Consider the following 21691-nt stretch of genomic DNA (forward strand, 5'->3'; position numbering starts at 1 on the left):
TCAGTTTAGACAAGTGGTCAGCTTTCTTCTGGAGATGACTGGAGTCCCCAAAACCCACTCGGGTACATTGAAAGGACAGATGAGAAAAGTCTGAGTAACAGCTAAATGACTAATAAGTGGGTACTTGCAATATGTTTATCTCCTCAAAATAGACTTTCTGGAGTCTTCTGATGTTGGGAACATAGTTACTCATATCACTTTTAACTGAATTTAATAAACTCCATTTTGGGGTGCCTGAGTGACTCAGTCAGTTAACGGTTTGACTCCGGCCTTGATCTCAGGGGAGTGTGAGCCCCATGTTGGGCTCACGCAGCATGTGGCACCTGCTTAAATAAACTCCAATTTTTTGATAATTGATAGACTTATCAAGACATAACCTATATAAGGTCTCCAGAAATTTATTTAGTTGACCGTCATTTTGTGGTCAGCTGACACCCAGTTACCCTGTTCTGTGAGGACACCGTCTCTGGAGTCCTGGTTCTACAGGGGAGGTTGGAAGGCAGGATGGGGCGGATGGGGCATGTCACCATCATCACCACCTGGGGCACCCCTTCCTCCTTCCTGCGCATAACTGACCCCAGAGCAGTGTTTTCCAAGCTTGCCAGATTGTGAGAAGTGTTGGATTGCAAGGCACCACCCCAGGCGCTGGACTCTGTCCCCAGGGGCGGTCTGGGAACTTCTGCGTGTTAAACTGTTTCCAGGGGATTCTTGACATCTGTCAGATGCAGGAAACTGCTCCAGGGCAGGAGGAAGACTCTTGGGCTTTGCTGCACACCCACCGAATCTCTAGTGAGAGTGCTTGGGGCCGGACAGTGTAAAGTCAGAGTTTCAGTGTTTAATTGCACACTCACATTCGAAACCACCGTAGTAAGAGAAGTTCGTTGCTTAGGCGGATATATTGCTGCCTGTTTTCCACCGCATTATCCTCTCATGAAGGCAACAGCCCCAGTGCCCCACACTGATGGGGACTGAGTACCTTTGCCAAGTATGTGGAAATGGGAGGAGGGCGTCAAGGGGTTTCCTCCACGGGGCGTGTAGATAGGAGGCCAGGCAGCTGGTAGTGAAAGGTCACGTTCCCACCTCAGATTTTTACTTTTCAGTCCTGTGCGAAACTAGTTCTTTTCCTCCAGATAACGCACAGCAGAGGGAATCCCTGGAAATTAGGGATTTTTTTTCTTGGGGATTCCTGGCTCCTAATGGTCTTCATAAAATGGAACCATTTCCTCCATTAATAATATTTTCAGGGATTAGCCGGAGGACCATAAGCCTTCTATATGTGGCTAAGCCCCTTTTAATACAGGATTAAGTGTAACAGCATTTGCACTGTGGTGGTCCCAGTACTTTTTACAAGTGAGGGCAGGGATCCAGGGTCCTGTATGTTCTGGGCTGGAAAGACTGAAGTGGTGTTACTATAGCCTGGGGGGGGGGGGGCGGGGGCGCATGAGGGTGGAGCGGGGAGGAGGGAAGAGCAGGAAGGAGGGAGGCCTGGTGGGATCGGTGGCTGTGGTAAGACCGGATGGCATGTTCCTCCCCTCTCTCAACCCCTCTTCCCCCAGATGACCTGAACGTTGGCGGCATCGTTGGTGGGATCCTGGTGGTCCTTGCCGTCCTGGCCCTGATAACAGTGGGCATCTGCTGCGCATACAGACGGGGTTACTTTGTCAATAATAAACAGAATGGCGAAAGGTGAGCCTGTCCTCTGTGCTGGGTGACGAAGCCCAGTGTACACGGGCGTCCCGCGAAGTCATAGTCATTGAAGCCCTTTCTCCTCCTTTTTCAGTTACAAGAGTCCAGGGAAGCCAGATGGCGTGAACTATATCAGGACAGATGAGGAGGTAAGGAGAGGAATGAGGCAACAGAGCAGACGTCATTTAGGAAACCTAGAGATCGAGGTCTTTCCAGCAGAGCAGGTGATGGCTGTCCTTGGACAGTTTGTCCACACTTCTGGCGTTCGGTGCGCAGGTTCTCGTAGGTGTCCCTCTTGAAGAATGGTTTCATTTGATCTATTTTGCTCTAAGTTTTTTTTTTAGGGAAATGGCTCAGGCCCGACGTCCACGCTCCCTCTCCCCTCCCCCTCGGGGCCCTGGGCTGCCAGAGGGTGGGCGGCCGGCCGTGTCTAACCTGTGCTGCCATTGCAGGGCGACTTCAGACACAAGTCATCATTTGTCATCTGACTGTGACGGTGTGGCTGGGGGAGCACATGCAAATACCTCTACCAGAACCTCCTGGCAAGAGCGGCCTGGGAGCCAAGTGCACCCGGACAGAGCTAGACACTTGCGCAAAAGCTTTTTGTTTTGGCCAAAGTTGACCGCTACTCCTTTCTTACTTTTTTAACAAGCCACATGAATAAAAAAATTTTCCTCGAGATGGGCACGGTCATCACAAGGAAAAAACTGCATTTCCCTGAGGCTGACTCCCCGTCTGTTTCTGGCCTGGCTCTTACCTGCGTGTTCGGGTGATTGGGAAGCTCTCGCTCACAGGCTGGGCTGCGTACCGCAGGCCTGTGAAGCCAGTTTGCCACTCACCTCCATCAGCCAGGGGGAGTCCGTATGTGGGATGACAGCCACGGGGCGCCGGCGCAGCAGGGCTGGGAGCACCACCCCCCGCGACACCCTCCAACGGCAGTTTAACCCAGTGAATCCAGAACAGAGGCATTTGATGTGATGATCTTGTTTTACAGCGGCCCACGCGCAGCACTGCACTGATCCTTGAAGGTTTTGTTGATCAGTATTCTAGCGTCCATCTTGGAAAATCTCTCTGCATCAGGATGTTATAAAAGCAGCCCAACTGGGAAGGTAGATTGCTTGTTGGAAGAAGGGATCTTCTCACCTGTAGGAACCCTGTTTGTCCTGGGTGGGGCGAGGCAATGTTTCAGTATTTACAGAAAACCATCTTCGGTGAAATCTGAAATGGTACTGAAATAACGTTCTGCTTTTCTATGGGTGTTAATTTTATAAAATTTTACATTCTAAATTTTTGCTAAAGATGTATTTTGGTTATTGAAAAGGAAATTTCTATTTAAACTGTAAATATGTTGTCATACAGTGTTTAATAACCTATTTTTTTAAAAAATTTCAACGTAAGGTAGTAATTTCCAAGCTACTAGTGTTAAATTGGAAAACACCAGTAATTAAAAAGTATCTTAACCCCCCAAATCCTCTTGAGGCTTACTGGAACATTCCTTTTTCCCACATAAGCTTCGGCATTTTTCATAGGAGAACTTAGTCTATACACCAGACCAGTGTTACTTAGAAAACCTTTAAAACAATTCCAGTTGAATAATGTCAAGATCTGTTTGGATTTCTGTGAAAGAAACGGAAGGAGCTTCAGGTTGGCTTTGACCGGCCTCTTCTTAGAACACTCAAACTGCCCGTGCTCCGAGGGTGCCCAGAAGTGCTCGCATTGAGGAGCCGCGTCACCAGGCCCCCGACCCCCGAGCCCCACGCCTGCCGTCAGTGCTGGCTGCTAACTCTGAAGGCCGGCCGGCCTGTGCGCTGCACCCTTACTGGCCTGAGAGTGGCCGTGAGCGCGTCAGCTTTATGGTGTTGGCTAAGGCGGGCGCTCCAGCAAGGGCGGTGTCCTCCCTGTCTCCTCCCGGCGTCCTCGGGACAGAGCTGTGGTTGTGGATGGTTCATGAGACGAAGCAGCCACCGCTGTTTTCCTCTTACTCATGTAGCTCAGAAGACCGTCCGGGGCCAAAGGCAGTGCTGAAAACCACAACCGTGTTTTTTAAGAGAATGAATTCCCCGGTTCTCTTTGCCACGAAGCAAGCACGGGAGGCACCGCAGGTTGCGTCTCACCTCACGATAAACCGTGCCGTGCTGGTGGTAAGGCCAGGCCCCGGAAGCGTCAGGCAGTGCAGCCAGAGCAGGCAGAGTGCCCGATGGCGAGGAAAGCGAAACGCCTCAATCAAAGGCCGTGTTCTGATTTTTAAAGTCCTTACCTCCCCAAGACACTGCTGCTCACTGGGGGGACTCAGCAGCCTCCCTCAGAAGCCTTTGCTCTTCAAGAGCAGATGTTCTTCGCCTCAGATACGTTGATGACGTGCAGCGGTCTGAAGCAGCAGCTTCTCCGCGCCTCAGGCTCCACTGTGTGCTTCAAGGATTGGTTTTATGTAGAAGGATGTCATCCTCTTGGGATTCAACTTCCAGTGTCTTTATTTTTTATACTTCAAGGTTTTTGTTTTGTTTTTAATTGAATACTTGAGACTGATGTTGACTTTTCTTCTTTTAAGTTCTGTGAATACTCTGCCACAGGGTGTTTGGCAGCAGTGGGCAACTCTTCATAACTGCTTAATGGAACTCCTGTCCTTTTGCAGTGGTGTCTCGACTGCTTACACTTGAGACTGTCCCTCTGTGTTCACCCCTCTTGGTAGGAAGGGATAGTGTCCCTGTTCTCTAGTTGTTGGGGAGCAACCCTGGCTGCCATCCCGGTAGGACAGCCTTACCGCCTCCCTTACGACCTAACCCCTCCTATCCTAGTGCTGTGGGAACAGGGTCTACGGAGAGAAGGGGGTACGGAGTCTGGGAAGTAGTTGCCTAAAAGTAGACAGAAAAGGAACGAACATTCGTGTGTTTCTAAGATGTGAATGTGACTGAAGACTCGAAGCCTCCACAAGGCTCTTGTGGCCTCTGGTGTGGCTGTGGCTGTACATAGACGTTGCAGACTTGTACTAACACACCTATAAGTTGGTATTTGTTAAACCTCATTTATAAAAGCTTTTAAAAAAAAATCAACTTTGCCTCTTTACTTCTCTTCCTTATGTGCTCCATGTTGGGTCTGCCTTTTTCCTAGCATTTTGTTAGGCAAGTGCGCCTAAAATGGCACCAGCCCAGGTGTGGAGAGAGACTGCCGTCAGTTACCTCCCACTTGTCTGGAGATACGGGTCTATGCTCAAGAGCAGCTCCATGACGCTCTGCCAACAGCAGGTCCACGCGCGTCACCGTTCACATACGGAGAACTACGGGATAGAGCAGTGCCAGTCCACCCTCAGATCCCACTGCCGTACTTCCGCTAGACATCCACGCAGTGACCCTGTACTTCGCTCTGTAGTACTGGGACTCAACGGGGAACTGACTGGACTTTTCCTGGCCACCCTTGGACAGAACACGCATGCACGTGTGTTCAGGTCGCCAAAGCCATCCCCCGTGGTGGGAGCAGGCTGTCCAGCACCAGCGCATGGCCCCTGAAGGTGGGCTGGCAGGAGCAGGCCCGCATTTCCCTGAGGAGGACGTGTGCTGCTGCTGGGGGCAGACGGCTCCTGTCCGGGGCCAGAGGTGGAGGGACAGATGAGCTGAATCTTAACAACAGTCATTTTGTTTTTCCCCCTAAAAGGAAAGTTGGGTTTAAAAACAAAAATTTTTTTTTTTTAAAGCAACAGACATATCTTTCTAACAGTTCGTGAGGCTGGGAGCGTTTTATCATTCTTAAACACTTAATGTAAATTAAAATGACTACCAGTAAAAGCCCTGTTCTAAAAATAGAAATAGTCTTTTGAGTACCAGAAGGGTGTATTTATGCTTAACCTTTATTATTCCATTTTAGAAAGCTGTACACTTTAAAAACTTCCGATTTATAAATAAGAATAAAAAATAATTACAATCAAAACCCCATCATCAGGTACAGGAAGCTAAATACTGGGGGGAATTCCGACCAAAGAGCAGAGGCCTGATGTATACGAAAGCAAGCCGATCTGCTACGTTCCTTAAAGACCCGACTATGGTTTGTCAGGATGAACCCGACTACCTTCAAATGCAGTAAAGTTAGGATATTAAATAACTAAGGCATTTCTCTATTATTTTACATTTTCTTTCTTTTTCCCACACGTTGCATGAACAGAAATGTAGAAGCTTGGCCAGCCACACAGGTGCACGCTTAGAGTTCTGGGGTCGTAAGAAGAACCTGTTACCTCGCAGTCAACGCCTCCCTCTCCCTGGGGGTGAGGGAGACCACGCGTCCTCGGAACTCTTGCCTCCCGGATGCCCAGATGCCCCGGAACGCAGTCTCAGTTGGCGGTTTTCAGGGGGATCTTGCGGAGTGACCTCCTGCTGGGGGCTGGATTATCTTTATTTCTGGGGGACTTCACGTTCCACTGCTGAGGCTGGGGAGGCCTGGGGAAAGGAAAGGAAGGACACAATCCTTCTGGAACTAAAGATAAAACCCTGACAAAAACATTTACCTCAAAAGGAACTCTTGGTAAACTTACGGTTTATCAGGAAGCGATAAACATAAAATGTCATTTCCTTGACACTGGGCCTCAATTTTCTCTGAAAGGGAGTCAGACACAAATTCAGATTTCCCAGAACTCAAAAGGTGGCTAATTAGCATCTGACAGGAAGGGAACTTGCCTTTGACTGAGGGCGTCTGCGGCGTGCCTATGTAGCTGACTCCTGCTCCGAATGTCACGTCATTGATGGATCCTGGGCAAATACGGGGAAAACACTGTCAAAGAAAAGGAAAAGCCAGCAGGGGACAGGCCTGTAAGCAGTCCCCTGGGCAAGGCCAGTCACGGAGGGTCCAGTTTACTCAGTCACTTGCCCCGATCCCCACGCATCGGCAGATCCTGACCAGAGGTCCTCTCAGACCTCAACTTGACCTTTGTACGGGGCTCGAGGTTGGACCCTGCCCTCCTGGACCTCAATCCCCCGCGTGGCTGCCTGGCTCCCTTCTCCCAGGACCCTCGCTGGCTCTGGCCCCGTGGCTCTGCGTCTCTCCTGGCTCTCGGTACCTCCAGCAGGCTAGTGACCCCCTACTCCGCCCAGCTCCCACCTGTCCCGAGTCCTCACTTGCGCTCCTCCGCAAGTTCCTTCTGAATGTCTGTCCTGTCGCTGGGATGCCCAGCCCAGACCGTGAGGCACACGAGGGGCCGCTTCACACCTCGTTGGAACTGCGGATGTTCACCTTCGTCCTGGCTCCTCCTCCCGTTGCCCCTCCCCCTCTCGCCCTGCCTTAGCTCCGTGGCCGCCCCACCCTCACCCCAGGGCCTCCCCTTCTTCCGGTTCGCCCCCAGGAGGCCCGGAGCAGAGTGGAGGCAGAGACGGGAATCAGACTTGAACTCTGGCTTGGGGGCTTCCGAGCGGCGGGAATGACTCCAGAAACCTCATCTCCAAGATGGGTTCACGTGTGCCCGCCTCAGGGGACTTGTAGGGACTGACATTCTGTTTGGTTCTTAATGCAGCGCTCAGCACAGAGGGGCTGCGTAAAGGTTACAGCTGTGAGGACTTAGCAGCTGTGCTCCCTCCGTCACCGGAGCTTACAGATGCGGGAGGCGTAGGGTCCTGGCGGCTCAGGGTCCCTGGTGCCCCCTGCCCCCAGGAGGCCCCAGCCGCCTGCTTGAGCACAAGCTGCAGGCCACCGCCACAGGTCTGACTGTCGCTGCTCCTCCTGGCTCCTGCCCGTGCAGGCGCCTCCCTCACCGACGGCCATGCCTGTCCTGAGACCTGGGCAGTGACACGTCTCCCAGGACTGACTCCCTGTGTCCCATCCTTTCTGCAGGAGCTACCACCATGTCAGCGCAGAGTGCGGGCTCAGCAGCTGGCTGCCTGCTGCCCCGTCAGAGGGCCCGGGATGTACACTTCCGCCCCACCCCGTGGCCTTCGTAGCAGCACCTTTGTAGCAGTACCTACGCACTCTCTCTAGTCTGTTCTGATGCCCACCAGTGCAGTGCCGGCTGAGTGCCTGTGAACTACCTGCGCTGTGCTGAGGGAGACCCGTACCTGCCCCGCGCTGCCCCTCGAACCGCAGTGTGCTCACTCCGCTCCTGGGGGCCTCCCTGGGCTGCAGTCCTAGCTCCCCTTCCAAACGTGCATATTTTCTTTCCAGTTTGGAAGCCTGGGCACATCCAGGTAATTGGTCTCCAGCCTTGCAGAGGCAGCTATGCAGCGACTCTCAGGTCCCGCGTGCTCTGTGAACGCTTAGAACCGAGGGCAGGAGTGTTTCTGGTGCCCGAGTGACAGCACTAAGAGGGAGCAGCTGAACGCTGCACGGGTTCTCAGGGACGACGCAGCCCTGGGCATCACTCACTTCCATCAGCCAAACCTCTGTTCATAGCTGACTACCATTGGTGTGCCAGAGCCGTGGGCCTGGCTGGCAGTCTTCCTCCCGCCTCTGTGGAGCTCAGACCACTTCCTGATAGTCACCCCCCAACAGCCGTCCACACGTGTGTGCACAAACCAGACACAGCAGAACTGAGTGTTTCTATACGATCTGATCGTTCCCCCAGGAAGCCGAGCTACCGGGAGGCCCTTCTTCAGGCGTTCCTTCCTGGTTCACACTAAGGAAAGATGGCCACAGACTTTACATTCAAGAGCCTAGAGAAAGAAAAAGCACTCTGTCGACCCGGGGACACCCGAGGGTCCTGTCTTCAGTACAAAGAGCTACCGCACACAAATCCAAGCAGTGTTACGCAGCACAGCAGGCTTCAGTGCTGAGGAACCCGGGCTGCTAGGAAACCAACCAAAGACTGGAATCAGGGTCTCCTGGGGATGAGCAAAGCTAAAATGAGATGCGTTCTCCCCATTTCTGCAGCATATGGCTCCTAACGCCAAAATAGAAGCACTTGGTTCCTCTGAACCAGGAACAAAGAACATACAGAAAATTTGTTTCCAAGAGGCTGAGTTTTTCACATATATAACATTACACCTGTTCAGTACACAGGAACTCCAAATTACTGCTTTTCATGACAAAAGCAGTCACGATTCAGCGTCACCTACAGAGGTGGGGTAGGAGTCCTGTTCATCCGTTAATCTCCCTTAAAAGAAGGACTTAAGGAAATTCCCTATAGCTCGGTAAATACTAACAGATCACAGCATCGCAGGTCACAGAACTACCCAACAAGTAACCAGAACACACTAGGTGCTCAATAAATTTGTTCTGACTGAACATACAACTAGACCAACAGCTTGCTTCTGGGTTGCACCTTTGCCAAAAAGAATATTTCATGTGCTCTCAGCCTGCAGCCGTGCAAGGGCAGCACTATGGGCACTAAGGCTGTGCCGTCAGGGGACCGGACCTCAGGCCCCAGCCCACCACTCGTCCCGACACTTAACTGGCCAACATCGGTTTCGCTCCTCCCGCGTGCCAGGCACTGTGGTAGGCCTGGGGGCTACGGTGAAGAGCAGAACAGCTTATACACTAACTGCAAGCAAGATGAAGTACAGCTGGCCCTGAACACCGTGGGGGGTGGAGGGGCCAGCCCCCACCAGTCAAAAATCTGCATGTAACTTCTAACTCCTCTCAAAGTTAACTACCAATAGCCAGCAGCTACCAACGGCAGCTGGCCAGGAGGAAGCTGGCCACCGCCCGCTCTGTAGGTTACATGTACCACATGCTGTTCCAACCATAAAGTGAGCCAGAGAACAGAAACGTTATTGACATGATCACAAGGAAGAGATTCGCAGTGCTGCACTGTAAACGATCTGCACACGCGTAGGCCAGTCCGCTGTATCTGGAGGTGTGGCGAGTACAGCTGAGGAGGTCGGAGTGCCAGGAGGGAGGCACCTCGTCTCACCTCAAGGGTCAGGGAGGGCTTCAGAGAGGGCGAAGCGGTGGCCACCAGGGAAGGGGAAGTTCTAGGTGAGGACGTGGCGTGTGAATGCCCCCCGTCAGCCAGGAGGGGGTATGGCCCCGAGAACCCCACCAGGGGCTGGCGTGCAGAGAAGGGGGAGGCACAGGGAGACAGGCCGGGCAGGGCTGTACTCCAGACTGTGCACAGTAAGAAGCTATAAAACAAGGTAATGGGGAAAAATCCTCTACACCTTGAACTCATCCTGACTTTGAAATAATAGGAAGTAACAGAAGATTAGAAAAACCACCCAGTGGGTGTGAGAAGCTCTGGAGCTGGCCTCCATGACACATGTGGTGCCTGCCAGTGTCGAGAGGTGACAGCTGCGAAGCAGGGCTGCCCGAGGCAGGCAGGAGTGCACACGCGTTGGCTCTCGAATGGCAAGGAAGACGCTGCCCAGGGAAGCTGTGCTCAGTGTCACTGTCACACAGGAAGCCTCAAGGGTGGCTGTGTGTTTACCCAAGTTCCTGCAGGTAAAAGCACTCAGGAGAGCTCCTGACATTCAGCTAGTGCTCAGGCTGCACGAGACACCGTGTGGCAAGGCACCACCATGCTGTGGGCCACCAGGAGCGCCTTCCCCTAGTAGAGGACCCTCTTTCTACAGTAGGACCTCCACACACGACTGCGGGAGAGACTCGGCAGGAGCTGGCGTCTCCCAGGAGTACTTACTCTCAGGAGTGCTGATCGCTCGTTTAGTCACGTGCTCAACAGCTCCACTGGACTCCTGCTCCAGGCTGTAGGAAGTTGCTAGGATAAAACAGGGAAGTTTAGCTGTCCAAGAAAACCCTCAACACAATTAGCAAGACATGTGATGAAGTTAATATTCCAAATAAAGTGTCCTTATGAGATCACTCAGAAAGATACCAAAATATAAACACGAGAAACGATGTCCATTTTGACTAGAATTCAGAGAAAAGGAAATTAAAACCAGAACCAGTTTTGATCTATAAGGCTCAGCAAAGAAGATGGGAAATTATAAGACTAATGTTTCTAAGTGGGAAAACGGACACCGGTGTACCGCGGGCTCCCACCAGCATATAATGTACAGTGAATTACAAAGGGCAGCCTGACATTATCAAAGGCTTTAAAAATTTTCATGGCCTCTGTGTGCTGGGATTCAATCCCAAAGATTACTTCATTGTGACATTACTTCAAAAGACTGAAAAACACCTATGTTTCTGAGGATAGGGTAATAATACACAGGTCCCGGCGCTTTCACAAGATAGGACGCTATGAAGCCACAGGGAGAAAAGTTAGGAAAGAAAAGTTCATGGGACTATGTTTACTATTCTTGTCAGTATGTGTAGGGAAGTCGACCACAAACCAGAGATGCACAGTAAAATCACCATCGTGTAAGTAAGGCCAAACACACGCTCTTTTCTGAATCTCTTATTGTAAGTACACACTGTTTTGCCACCCAGAATCCCAAATCCCCAAAGTTGTTTGTTTTAAAGATAAGAAAACAAATCATTTGAAAAGGGGTGAGAGGGAGGCTTGTTCTGTGCTTTAATCTGTCTCCTCCCTGTGTCTGAGGTACCAAACCCAGCACTTCCATCAGCTCCCTGGGGCCACTGGGTGGGACTTGGGACTTACCACGATGGCACACTTTGTCCAGTCTCTCAGGGCTTAATGACAATGACAACACTCCTGTGCTCCGACTATGATGCCTGCTTTTGGACTCTACAGCTTTCTTGACAGAGTTCAGGATGGCGATGGTGCTCAGGGACATGGGCCTGCGGAGGAACACATGCCAGACATGCAGGGGGAGGGGGGCAGAAACGCTGGGGTGACCGCCCTCTCTGCCTCTCGGATGCGCCTGGAGGAGGCGTCCGTGAGAGCACCCAGCGGGAGACTGGTGAGGGGCAGCTCCATACCTGCCTTTGGGGATGAACCTCTTCAACAGCCCCGTCTCTGGGGCAGGAGACAGAGGCGGTGCTTGGCTGGCAATTGCCTTGGGTTCAGTGGAGGGCTGGCTCGCAACAGCAGGTACAGGGGAGCCTTCCTGGCCAGCAAGAGCTGGCCTTACTTCTAAACTTGGAGCAACCTGTCAGGGGAGAGAAATAAAGACCAATTACCTACTGACACTTTTTTTTTTCCGTTAATAGAACCTTTACATGCCCTGAGCAAGTCCATAAGTAATTTATTTTAAAAGCACGTCATCCCTGGGCAAGTAGAACTTTCTCTTCAGAAAGTTATCGCAGATGTTGTGGCATTAAAGAGAAAAAGGATTAAGTCAGTTTGCCTTCGTCATTTTTTAATGCGGCAGACGTGCATGGATTTCTCAGAAGTGAGCACACTGTGTCTGGAAGTGGGGAGCAGCTCACCTAGAAATACACCCCCAGTGACATTCTATCCCAAACAGGCACATGGGGAGCAGGGCCACAAACAGACGCCTTGCGGTCTGGTTAGCCATGATCACTGCAATCTCAGATTGTTAATAGCCCAACGACCAGCGTGCTCTATGGGCATTCACACCCCCCACCTATCATGACGACGACTTTGTAGACAGGTTCTCGTGGCCTGGCCAGGAGGGGAGGAGGGAAGCCTCCCTGGTCGAGCGATCCAAGTGGCACACGTGGCAAAGGAACACGCTGCGGTCCCCAAACATAACCCAAAAGGTCTCGCTCTGACCAACCCTGGCCCGTATGTGGGTTTCCAGAACCACTGGGAAAGCGGGCAGCAGAGGGCAGGCTGCGGAGGAGGATCACGCGCTACCTGCATGGCGTGCCCCGGGCCCTGTAGGCCGCCCCCACTCACATCTGCTTGTCTCGCCAGCTCCTGCTCCTGGGCTAGCTGCTCGTTGTACTTCTTGATGTCGTACTCGAGTTCCGACGCTAGCTGCTTGTCTAACGCAAAGAAATCCTTGATTTCATCCCGGTAATCCTGCATCACCTCCTAAAACAGGCCCAGACAGGTCGTTTAGTGTTTTCTTGAATAAATACATAAGCTCTGTAACATAACCTGATGAATACTACAGGAATAATAAGACCTGTTTTGCGAGAGCAACACTATTCCTAGTACATCAGCCAATATAAGTAACACGATGCTATTTCCCTGGAAACGCCAACCGCACTTGTAGGGACCACACCAGCCGGTGAGCATGACTTGAGAACTAGCAGCTCTGATCTCTTGGGAGGCTCCTGTCTACCCGCCACTCAACAGGCAGTTTCCCAGGTTCCTGATGAGGAAGAAGGGACATGGAATCACACCATCTGAGCCTCAAGCAGAGCTTATAGCAGGGCGCAGACGGGCCCTTTCAGTTCCTGAAGGTGAGGATGGGGCCAGGGAGGCACCCAGGTGGTGGGACTCGGTTCCGGGTTACCACCAGGGTAAAGGACCCTGTAGGTCCCTGAGGTAGGCCCCTCAGGACTTCAAGTCAGAGGCTAGACTGGCAGGTGTACATGGCACTGTCCTGGCTCTGACAGGGCCTCTGGAAGTGAGCTACGAGAAGCCGTACGGTCTAAAAGTTTCTCCTCCGTCTATACTAGCTTTGTCAGAGGATCGCGCTTATGGCTCTAATCCCATTATTGTGTCTTCCTCTGAAGCTGTGACAGAAGAGCTTTAATGACTCGAGGGTAAGAACATCCCCAGGCCTTACAGGGGACCACCAGGGACCAGGCCTCTCTGCTAAGAGGCAGACAGCACCTTACCTAACAGCATTAGAGGGAGAAGATTTATCGTAGACCCACCCACAAGGGAGTCCCAACAAAGGGAAGGAAATCCATGAACCCTCCAGCCACTGCGAAGAGAGGGCTGCACAGGCCTGGGGAGGACAGGCGCAGCCGCTGTCACGGAGGGCTGCCAGGGAATGAGGGCTGTGCTGCTCCAACACGGCAGCTGCTGGCCATCCTCCAGACGGATGCTCAGAAACGGGATGGACTTACCGTTCGTAAGCCTTTAGTTTATTGAGGATCTAAATTATTTTTTTCCTCTCAGAGCTCTAAAACACTCTGGGCAATAAAAACATAAGAATAACTGGAAGTTCTCATTTTTTTCCACACAATGAGCCTATCTTTCCTACCTTAACTTCCTTTAGTTAAAAGAGCTATTTGAAGAATTTATATCCAATGTAATTTGGTTGTAGCCCTTACTGAAAAAATGTGTTTAGCATTTCTTGAGAAAGAAAATAGCATAGTGTGAACAGAAAGGAAAAAACATTCCCTTTATTGCTGATTGAAAAATTTTGCCAGAAAGGTCAGGAGTCTCATTTATGTCTGCAAGACAAGTCTACATATCCTGGGTGCTTCGACCAGGACTGTTCATGGCCCCGGATCCCACCAGTGATGGCGGCCCAGGCCCCATCGGTGCACCCCAAGACGCACTATTTTCTGATGTGGAGGCAGTGTTAAAGGTTAACATCCCCAAATTGAACATAATGCCCGATTTCACTTTATCCCTCACCAGAATGAACTAAGATGATTCTTTTGTACTTTACCCCAGTTGAGAAAGGCTTCGAAACTGAATCTCAAAACTGGCATCAAGGACACACATGCTCAGCACAGTGAGTTAGCCCTGCATAAACTCAACGGCATGGAAAGCCAAGAACCAACTTCTGAGGAACCTACGGTTAAACGCTCTCTTCTCCCCGACAAAGACCTGTCTGGCTGGTCTAACTTAAAAAAATGTAAAGCTGGTTTTATAGCATTTTGAGTTCCTGTGATCACCAGCCAACTGCTCCATCGTTGGAACTGTGACAGATCCTGAGTAATGAGCTGGAGGCGAGAGACACTGACCACAAAGCACAAGGTCATCTTTACCCTGAGATAGGTCATGAGTTCCCGCAAAGCTGGGATCTTATTTTTCTCTACCACAGTCTTCAGGGAGATGATAATTGGAATAATATTTTCTATGAAATTCTTCTTCTGAACCTGTAATAATACAAACAAAGGCGTGCTTTAGATGGACAAGGTTCTGAGACCGAGGCTTCTCCCTGACCTGGCTCCTCCTGCACGGCGGAACTACCTAGGAGCCGACACCTTGGTCCTGGGAGCTTGATAACACTCAGAAGGTTGCGTGAAGTAGGATGGGGATGGATGCTATTCTTACTTTTTAAACATGAAACAGGAATTAGAAATATGCTGAATAATTTAACAATCTCCAAACCTCCACACAAACCCATCTTGGATCCGCTCAATTCCTCCACTCAGCATCCTCCCTTTGGAATGAAAATGAGTCTACTTCTGGCTACCCAAAAGGGACATTTTGTATTCCTGCTGGAAGTAACAAATGGTTGAGAATGGCTAAGCACGGAGAGTTGGTGTTGTATTTCTTTTTGTGTGTATAACTCCACACACATTTAGAAAAGTGTTATGTAGTTACATAGTACCTGATTTGACCAAGCCTTCATATTCTTAATCACAAATAATCATTGCCCAGAGATATTTTCTAATAAATCTTTTAGAATTAAAAAGAATCATTATAGTAGCCCATATATGTAGTAAGATTTATCCTTCTTAATCTGAAAAGTATTTTTTCTTCTCGTTTAAAGTCACTAGTATGCGTCCCTTGCTTGTAAATCACCATTTCTAAAAAGTCTTATCAGAGTTCCTAAAATAAAAGGTCAATCAGTAGAGAAATAAACACTTTAATAAATATGAGTTTGAACAGATGGTAAGTTTAAAGATAGTTTTAAAAAGTGGCTTAAATGCATTCAACTCAATCAATACTATCAAACGCCTTCTCTGAACCAGACACAAAGCTAGCCTCTGGGTATGTAAAAATGAAGCCAGAAATTCTTGCCTTCAAGCGACTTCTAGACCAGATTGTGTGCTACGATGGGTGGCATGGTGTGATAAGTGGCACAAAGGTGAGGAACTTACAGAAAAGGGATGCCTAGGGAGGTAGGCCCATCTTTTGAAAAGATGTAGGAATTTGGCAGCAGGAAAGGACAGGGTAGGAGAGGCCCTGCAGGCAGGCAGACAGTGTGCAAAGACACAACAGTAGGAGTGCACTCAAGGAACCCACAGTGACCTGGAATGGAGAGATCAGGGAGGGGAGCATGGAGATGAGGGGTGCAGGGGCAGGACAGACATCCCAGGGCTCCATGTGCCTGGGAGAAGGATTTTATTTGGAAGATGATAGGAAGCTACCAAACTACAGACTAAAGGTAGCATTAGTGAGGCATAACTTATATGCCATAAAATGTACCCATGTTAAGTGACTAGTTTAACGAGTCTGACAACGGTATAGAGTAACCCAAACCACAGTCTGCTTAATCACCCCAGTCTCCCTGGAAGTTCCCTGCTGCCCTCTGCAGCCTATCTGCCTCTAGTCTCTTTTAAGTGGGAGAATAAAATGATCAAATCTGTCCGTAAGAGACTGCTGTGGCAGCAAGGTGGTGCACAGCCTGGAAAAGAAAGAAACTAGAGACACAAAGGGTGCAGAGTGAGGAAACCGCCAGAAATGACACCAGCTAAACAAGTGCAGAGCTACTCAGAATGGGAGAGCACAGAATGGTGCATTCGCAAGATAAAATGGACAGGATCTGGTGACATCCTGGACGGTGACCCAAGTCTATTTCTTTAGGGTCTGAAGCTTTCAGGACTCAGGTGGGAAATACAGCCTAGTGATCCAGGCTGGTGTAAGACCTGGGCCTGGTGAGGACTACGGCAGTCAGGCACCACTCTGAGTCTGATCCCAATTTTCCCACTCTGGCCAAACGAAGCAGGGGTCTGTCATGCCAGACTTCAGACTGGGGTAGTACTGGGTCCTCTTGGGGACAACTTGGTAGATAATGGTTTCCTTCTCCATGATAGAGACTTCAGGAGAAGAGACGGAGAGGAAGAAGAAGGGAGGAGTAACTCAGTTTTGGCAGAGGGAGTCTGAGAGGCCTGTGGCACATCCAAGCAGACAAGTGGGATGGGTTCAGGCCACAGGAGAAGGTGGAGCTACACACAGAGGGAGAATCGTCATCATTGGGCTGAGTGTTAAGGCCACGGGTAAGAATTAAATGTGGATCTGAGGCAGACCACCAGTACTCAGGGGAGGGGCAGAGGAGCACGGGGGTGTAACCAGGCCCGTTTACAGAAGGACACTCACTTGTGAGATGAGCCTCTTCTGAGCTTCCTGCATGACTGCACTGGCCAAGGCCATGTCATCTTCTTCCAGAAGGTCCTTATCTGCTTTAGATCTCATGGCCAAAAGCTTGATTTCCTTAGAGCTGAGGACCTCAAATGTATCTGAGAGCAATTCACTGGCTTCCATGTCTAGGGGCAGGATGCCGTCGGCAAAGGATGCTGAGAAAGAGCACAAAAGGTCAGCTTCTGAGAAAGTCAGCCCCAGGGTGGGAAAGGGTAGCCCACAGAGAGAGGAGGGCTCATCTTGGCTTCAAGTGGGCATAGCTGATGTCAAAGAAGGGAAAAAACCAGAGTCTTCCCACAGTATCAGGGGCTCATTTGCTAGAGATCTACTGAGCCATTAGCCAGCCACAGGGCATTTCATTTTTAAATATACATTTTATCCCAAACACACCAGGCCTACCCAAAATGCTAAGACAGATTTTGGAAGTGATATTGAATCGCTGTTCATCTGTGAAGTGCTCCAGAAGAAATTTGTAGATTTTCATTCGTTTCTGCTTGTTTGTCTTTCCCTTCAGTGAAAACAGCTGCTTCTCTCTAGGACAAAACAGGACAATTTTACCACATGATGTGGGCAAGGGTGCAAGGATGTTCATTTCAGCAGCAGTTTCCAGCATCCTAAAAACTGTCTACCCACGGTGGAGGTACATGATTGAGATGACTATGCTTCTCAGAGGCACTTCCTTGGGACGCCACTGGACGAATGAATGGTCTCGCATCACCCTGTCCAGAGAAGGCAGGCCTGCCACAAGGAGCGCCAGGGCCGGGGTCTGTGCCTCGAGACTCGTACAAAGCAGCTGCCCATCTCCCACCACTCGCCCTGCCCTTCCCGAGAGCTCCACTGACCTCTCCGACTGGGGGAACTTGTTATACTTCTCATGCTTCTCGTAGTTATTGAAGTGGAAGATACACTCAATGAAGTGCTGGAAGAACATGACAGGGTTCCTCTTCAGCAACAGGTGAGCCAGGCAAAACTCCCCAAAACTGCAGGGAAGGGGGAGAGAGAAAAAAGAGACCTGTTTGCTCTTTGCACACAGCCTCTAAAAATTACACCAAGAACATGGAGGTGTGGCGGGAAACTGCAAACAAGTGACAGGGAGAGGAAATCTATCCCAATACACAGCTTCATTCAGATCAGAAGAGAAAACTTCGCTTCTTCCATCTGTCCTTGCTCAACAGCCTCCTTTTTGAATCCAAGGTCAGCATAAAGGCCTTTTCTACTAGTGTTCCTTTCAAAATTCTAACCAGGTGCACTACTCAGGTACACTTTAAATATGGGAAAACCACCAACCCACCCCAAACTGCTTTTCAAGTAGAATTCTGCGGTTCTCATGGCTGATGCAACAAACCACCACCTGAAAATGAGCACCTGGCTTTCTCCCTCAACTTGAGGTTTGCTACCCACAATAATGAACAAAAAGCAGTTTTAGTCATTGGGACTTTTTCCAGAATTGGGATTAACTACGAGAGCCTCACAGTTTGGGTCAGCACAGACAGCGAAGCACTCTCACTGAGCTTTGGACTCCCCAGCAAGCCTCCAGTACTCTCCTTTCTCCTGTGCCCCCAAATCTGGAAGAGGCATCCAGCATGCACATACCAGGCTACCCAGTGAGACACAGATGTCACCAGCCCTGCACTGATCTGAGGAGCAAAACACTCGGGGTTTCCAAAGCCAAATGTACATGGACAAAAGTCAGGGGAGAGAAGGCCGAGGCATGGGTATCTGCTTGGGGTCAGCATGGGGTGGTGCAGAGCTGGCTCCAATCCATTCATACTCTCTAGATCTATGTTTTAATATGTCATTTCAGAGCTAAATACAATTTTTACCTACATAGGGGCACAAGACGACTTTCCGGGTGGAAGAAGCAGTGATAAGGATGACCCAAAACGATTCTCCGCTTTGGGATGCACAAGACTCGAGGGAGAGTCACCTTTCCCTACTAATTCACCTTTCCTCCTGAGGCTAATATTAAAATATTCAAAGCATACACAGCGACTAAAACTCAGAGAAGGTAGTTCCAGAAACTTGAAAGAAGTTAAGCCCAAGTAAAAGCTTCACGGCAAACAGTGGCACTCTGACCACTCCCCCAGGAGATAAGGGTGGAGCCAGACATAATTCTGAACACAAAACCAGCAAAGGGAGTCCCCTGAGTAGAAGTTCACATAAGGCCAGCTAGAAGCACCTGCTGATCTCGGAGCCTGTCAGTATGTTCTACACAAACTGCTGTTTTGTAGACCCGCAGAAGGACAAACAAGGTCACTGCAGCAGGTGAGGTTCAGAAGGGTTACTCTGGTAAGCCATCTGTGCCCAAGAGTAGAGAAAACCACTCCCCTGGAACAAGAGACTTTACCTTCCTTTACTACAGCAACCAACCAGGGCACAGCAGTTCTTATAACCACCTGCACTTCCTCTTCACATCTGAAGTCATCCATGTGAGACTGAGATCAGACAATGCAGGACTCTTCCACAAGAAGAGGGGCTGCCCTAAGCTTGCGCTTGGGAGCTCCGACTCTGGATGTCCACTGCTCATCTACTCAAGAGTTTGGGTCAAGAACAGATACCAGTAGAGGTAACTGATGGGCAAGATACTACCTGGTGAATAACTGGCTTAACCAACTGCGTGGATAAATCCAACAGGAATATAAATTATGCACAGGATTCACATACTCGGGGCTGGAGGCAGAGTCAAAGAGCTCTGCATCCCAAGAAGCCAAGAACCAAGTCAATCGGGGTAAGCACTCATCTGGATGCTACATTTACTGGGACTAAAGGCACATTTCAGCCTTGACTGGATTAAATTCACCGATCATACTAGCTCGATAAACTGGGGAAGACAGGCAATTTTTTTTTTTTTTTTTGGTCAGCTCAAAAGTTAAAAGAAATCAACATTCCCAGGAGTGCTTCCTGGGGCATTCCTTCAAAGCAGCAGACAGCAGCACTTCTCATGTACCTGGAACAGAAAAACTTCAACACCTCCAAAGACACCTTCCTAAGAACTCAGCTTCCTTTTCCACCTCTCTGCATCCCCCCAGAACAGTATGTCAAAGGAACAGTATGTAATCACACCACCAATTTAGGGATACTGTTTCAACATTTTATATAACACTAACGGCATTATATGGGAAACAAAAAGAAGAACCAGCTAAATCTAAGTCATAAGAATCCTATACAAAACAGTTATTACTTTCCTACTAAGAATCCGAATCCAGCTTTCAGATTAACCTCCACTTTCAGTATTAGTAGGAACATAAAAATCTGACCTTCTTCAGATGTTTTCCCATGCAATGCTATTCTGAAGCATCTGATCAATCAAGGCCACTGCTCGTGGACTCCTAGTCCTGATCTGGCCTACACCATGGTCTCAGACCCATTTATGCCAGAATTCTTTTTATTTTTTATTTTTTTTATTTATGATAGTCACAGATAGAGAGAGAGGCACAGAGACACAGGCAGAGGGAGAAGCAGGCTCCATGCACCGGGAGCCCGATGTGGGATTCGATCCCGGGTCTCCAGGATCGCGCCCTGGGCCAAAGGCAGGCGCCAAACCGCTGCACCACCCAGGGATCCCTATGCCAGAATTCTGTTTGAAACTTGAGACAAGTTATTTCCTACATGACACATCCATGTGATCCTCGTCTACCTCCCCAAATCCAGACAGACCCCTTTGGTCCCCCCTCTTCCTCATCTCTATCACATCTCTATATTGCTCTATACTGTTCTGTATTCTCTCCTGATCTCACCTCCCATGTATCCTTTCCCCTGACTTGAGCCTCCCTGGCCCTGTGTTGTGACACTTCTGTGGCATTTCCCCAGGTAAACCTGAACGGACTACTGACTTGTTACCTATCGCCCGTGACTGCTATACTACAAGATCACCACCTAGTGGGCAGAGAGGAAAATACATCATACAATCGTGCAGCACCCAAACTGTGGTCTGTATGACCAATTACAAATGTCATGCCAATTTGCTCAAGCCAGAATCTTCAGGAAAGCCACGTGGGCCAGAAATAAACACACTATAGTCTCTTTGGAAGACCTGTATTAGCAGATACGTATGGAAAAATTAATGTGTTTGATGCAAGCAGATAGGCCTGACCTAAAAATATGGGAACAGACTAATTTAAGTCCCAGTTAACAACGATGATCAATAGCTTATCCAAGCTGAAAATCAAGGCCCACATGTGAACCATGTGGTTTAAACAAACCCAGAATAAGGAGATAAAAATAGAAAGATTTATAAGGGAAGTATCAAAATACAAGCAGCACTGACAATCTTACTACAGTTTAAGTATCTATCCTTCTAATTCCTTTTTGACTCATGCTCTGATCACCTTTACAAGAGGTTCTGTGTATGTTACATGCTGACCAATGCTCTTGTTCATATACATGCATAAGGGCTCAGAAAAGGGAACAAAACCCAGAAGTGCAGGTTAAATAACCAATCTTACCTCCCCAGCCCATCATGGGAGAGCCTCCCAATACATCTAATTACACCTGCTTCTGGGCTCCACATTGTACAACTGAGAGAGACATGACAGCCAATCTGATGGTAGCACCAGGTAAGAGGGTACTGCATCGCTATTTTGGTCCTTTCTCAATTATATAAACAAAGAAAAGGAATAGCCTTAGCTTTTTATTTGACTCTAGATAGCATTAATTAGAATGTTAACCTTCTACTACTTTATTATGTAAAATATTCCTCCTTGGAAAATTATACCCAAAAAAATTCGAACAGAAATTCTTCCATGGAACTCAGAGTAAATCACTGATGACCATACTTTGAACCAAAGGGATCCATTATTATAAGCTATTTATAGTTAATGAACTCCATAATGACTCTTCCCCAAATTTGGTAGCTTTTGCCATAGCATCCAACATTCTATTTTCCAGTTGCAGACTTATCTTAAAAAGAATTATTCATGGGTGGCACCTGGGTGGCTCAGTCAGTTAAGCGTCTGCCTCTGGCTCGGGTCATAATCCCAAGGTTCTGGGATCAAGTCCCACATTGGGCTCCCTGCTCAGTCGGGAGTCTGCTTCTCTCTGCTCCTCTGC

The 21691-nt window shown here is 49.3% G+C and overlaps 2 protein-coding genes across 3 annotated transcripts in view; one reads left to right on the top strand and one right to left on the bottom strand.

The window, feature by feature from the left end:
* Positions 1 to 4736, top strand: part of JAM3 (junctional adhesion molecule 3) — an 82794-nt gene extending 78058 nt beyond the window's left edge. The window contains exons 7-9 of the mRNA XM_072822764.1: positions 1557 to 1686; positions 1781 to 1835; positions 2139 to 4736. Coding sequence (XP_072678865.1) covers positions 1557 to 1686; positions 1781 to 1835; positions 2139 to 2174 — 221 coding nt within the window. The 3' untranslated portion in view covers positions 2175 to 4736. The remainder of the gene's footprint in view (positions 1 to 1556; positions 1687 to 1780; positions 1836 to 2138) is intronic.
* A 773-nt stretch (positions 4737 to 5509) lies between these two features.
* Positions 5510 to 21691, bottom strand: part of NCAPD3 (non-SMC condensin II complex subunit D3) — a 60226-nt gene continuing 44044 nt past the window's right edge. The window contains exons 25-35 of one of the 2 annotated variants that reach the window (XM_072822762.1): positions 17485 to 17622; positions 17042 to 17175; positions 16601 to 16797; positions 14320 to 14430; positions 12320 to 12457; positions 11437 to 11606; positions 11156 to 11295; positions 10232 to 10309; positions 6348 to 6419; positions 6206 to 6266; positions 5510 to 6110 (exon numbers count right to left, since the gene is read on the bottom strand). In XM_072822762.1, the coding sequence (XP_072678863.1) occupies positions 6005 to 6110; positions 6206 to 6266; positions 6348 to 6419; positions 10232 to 10309; positions 11156 to 11295; positions 11437 to 11606; positions 12320 to 12457; positions 14320 to 14430; positions 16601 to 16797; positions 17042 to 17175; positions 17485 to 17622 (1345 nt within the window). In that variant the 3' untranslated portion in view covers positions 5510 to 6004. Of the gene's footprint in view, positions 6111 to 6205; positions 6267 to 6347; positions 6442 to 10231; positions 10310 to 11155; positions 11296 to 11436; positions 11607 to 12319; positions 12458 to 14319; positions 14431 to 16600; positions 16798 to 17041; positions 17176 to 17484; positions 17623 to 21691 lie in introns of those variants that run through there. The other variant, XM_072822763.1, reaches the window with a different exon arrangement.

This window comes from Canis lupus, chromosome 3 (genome assembly GCF_048164855.1).
Source record: "Canis lupus baileyi chromosome 3, mCanLup2.hap1, whole genome shotgun sequence".
Taxonomy (NCBI): domain Eukaryota; kingdom Metazoa; phylum Chordata; class Mammalia; order Carnivora; family Canidae; genus Canis; species Canis lupus.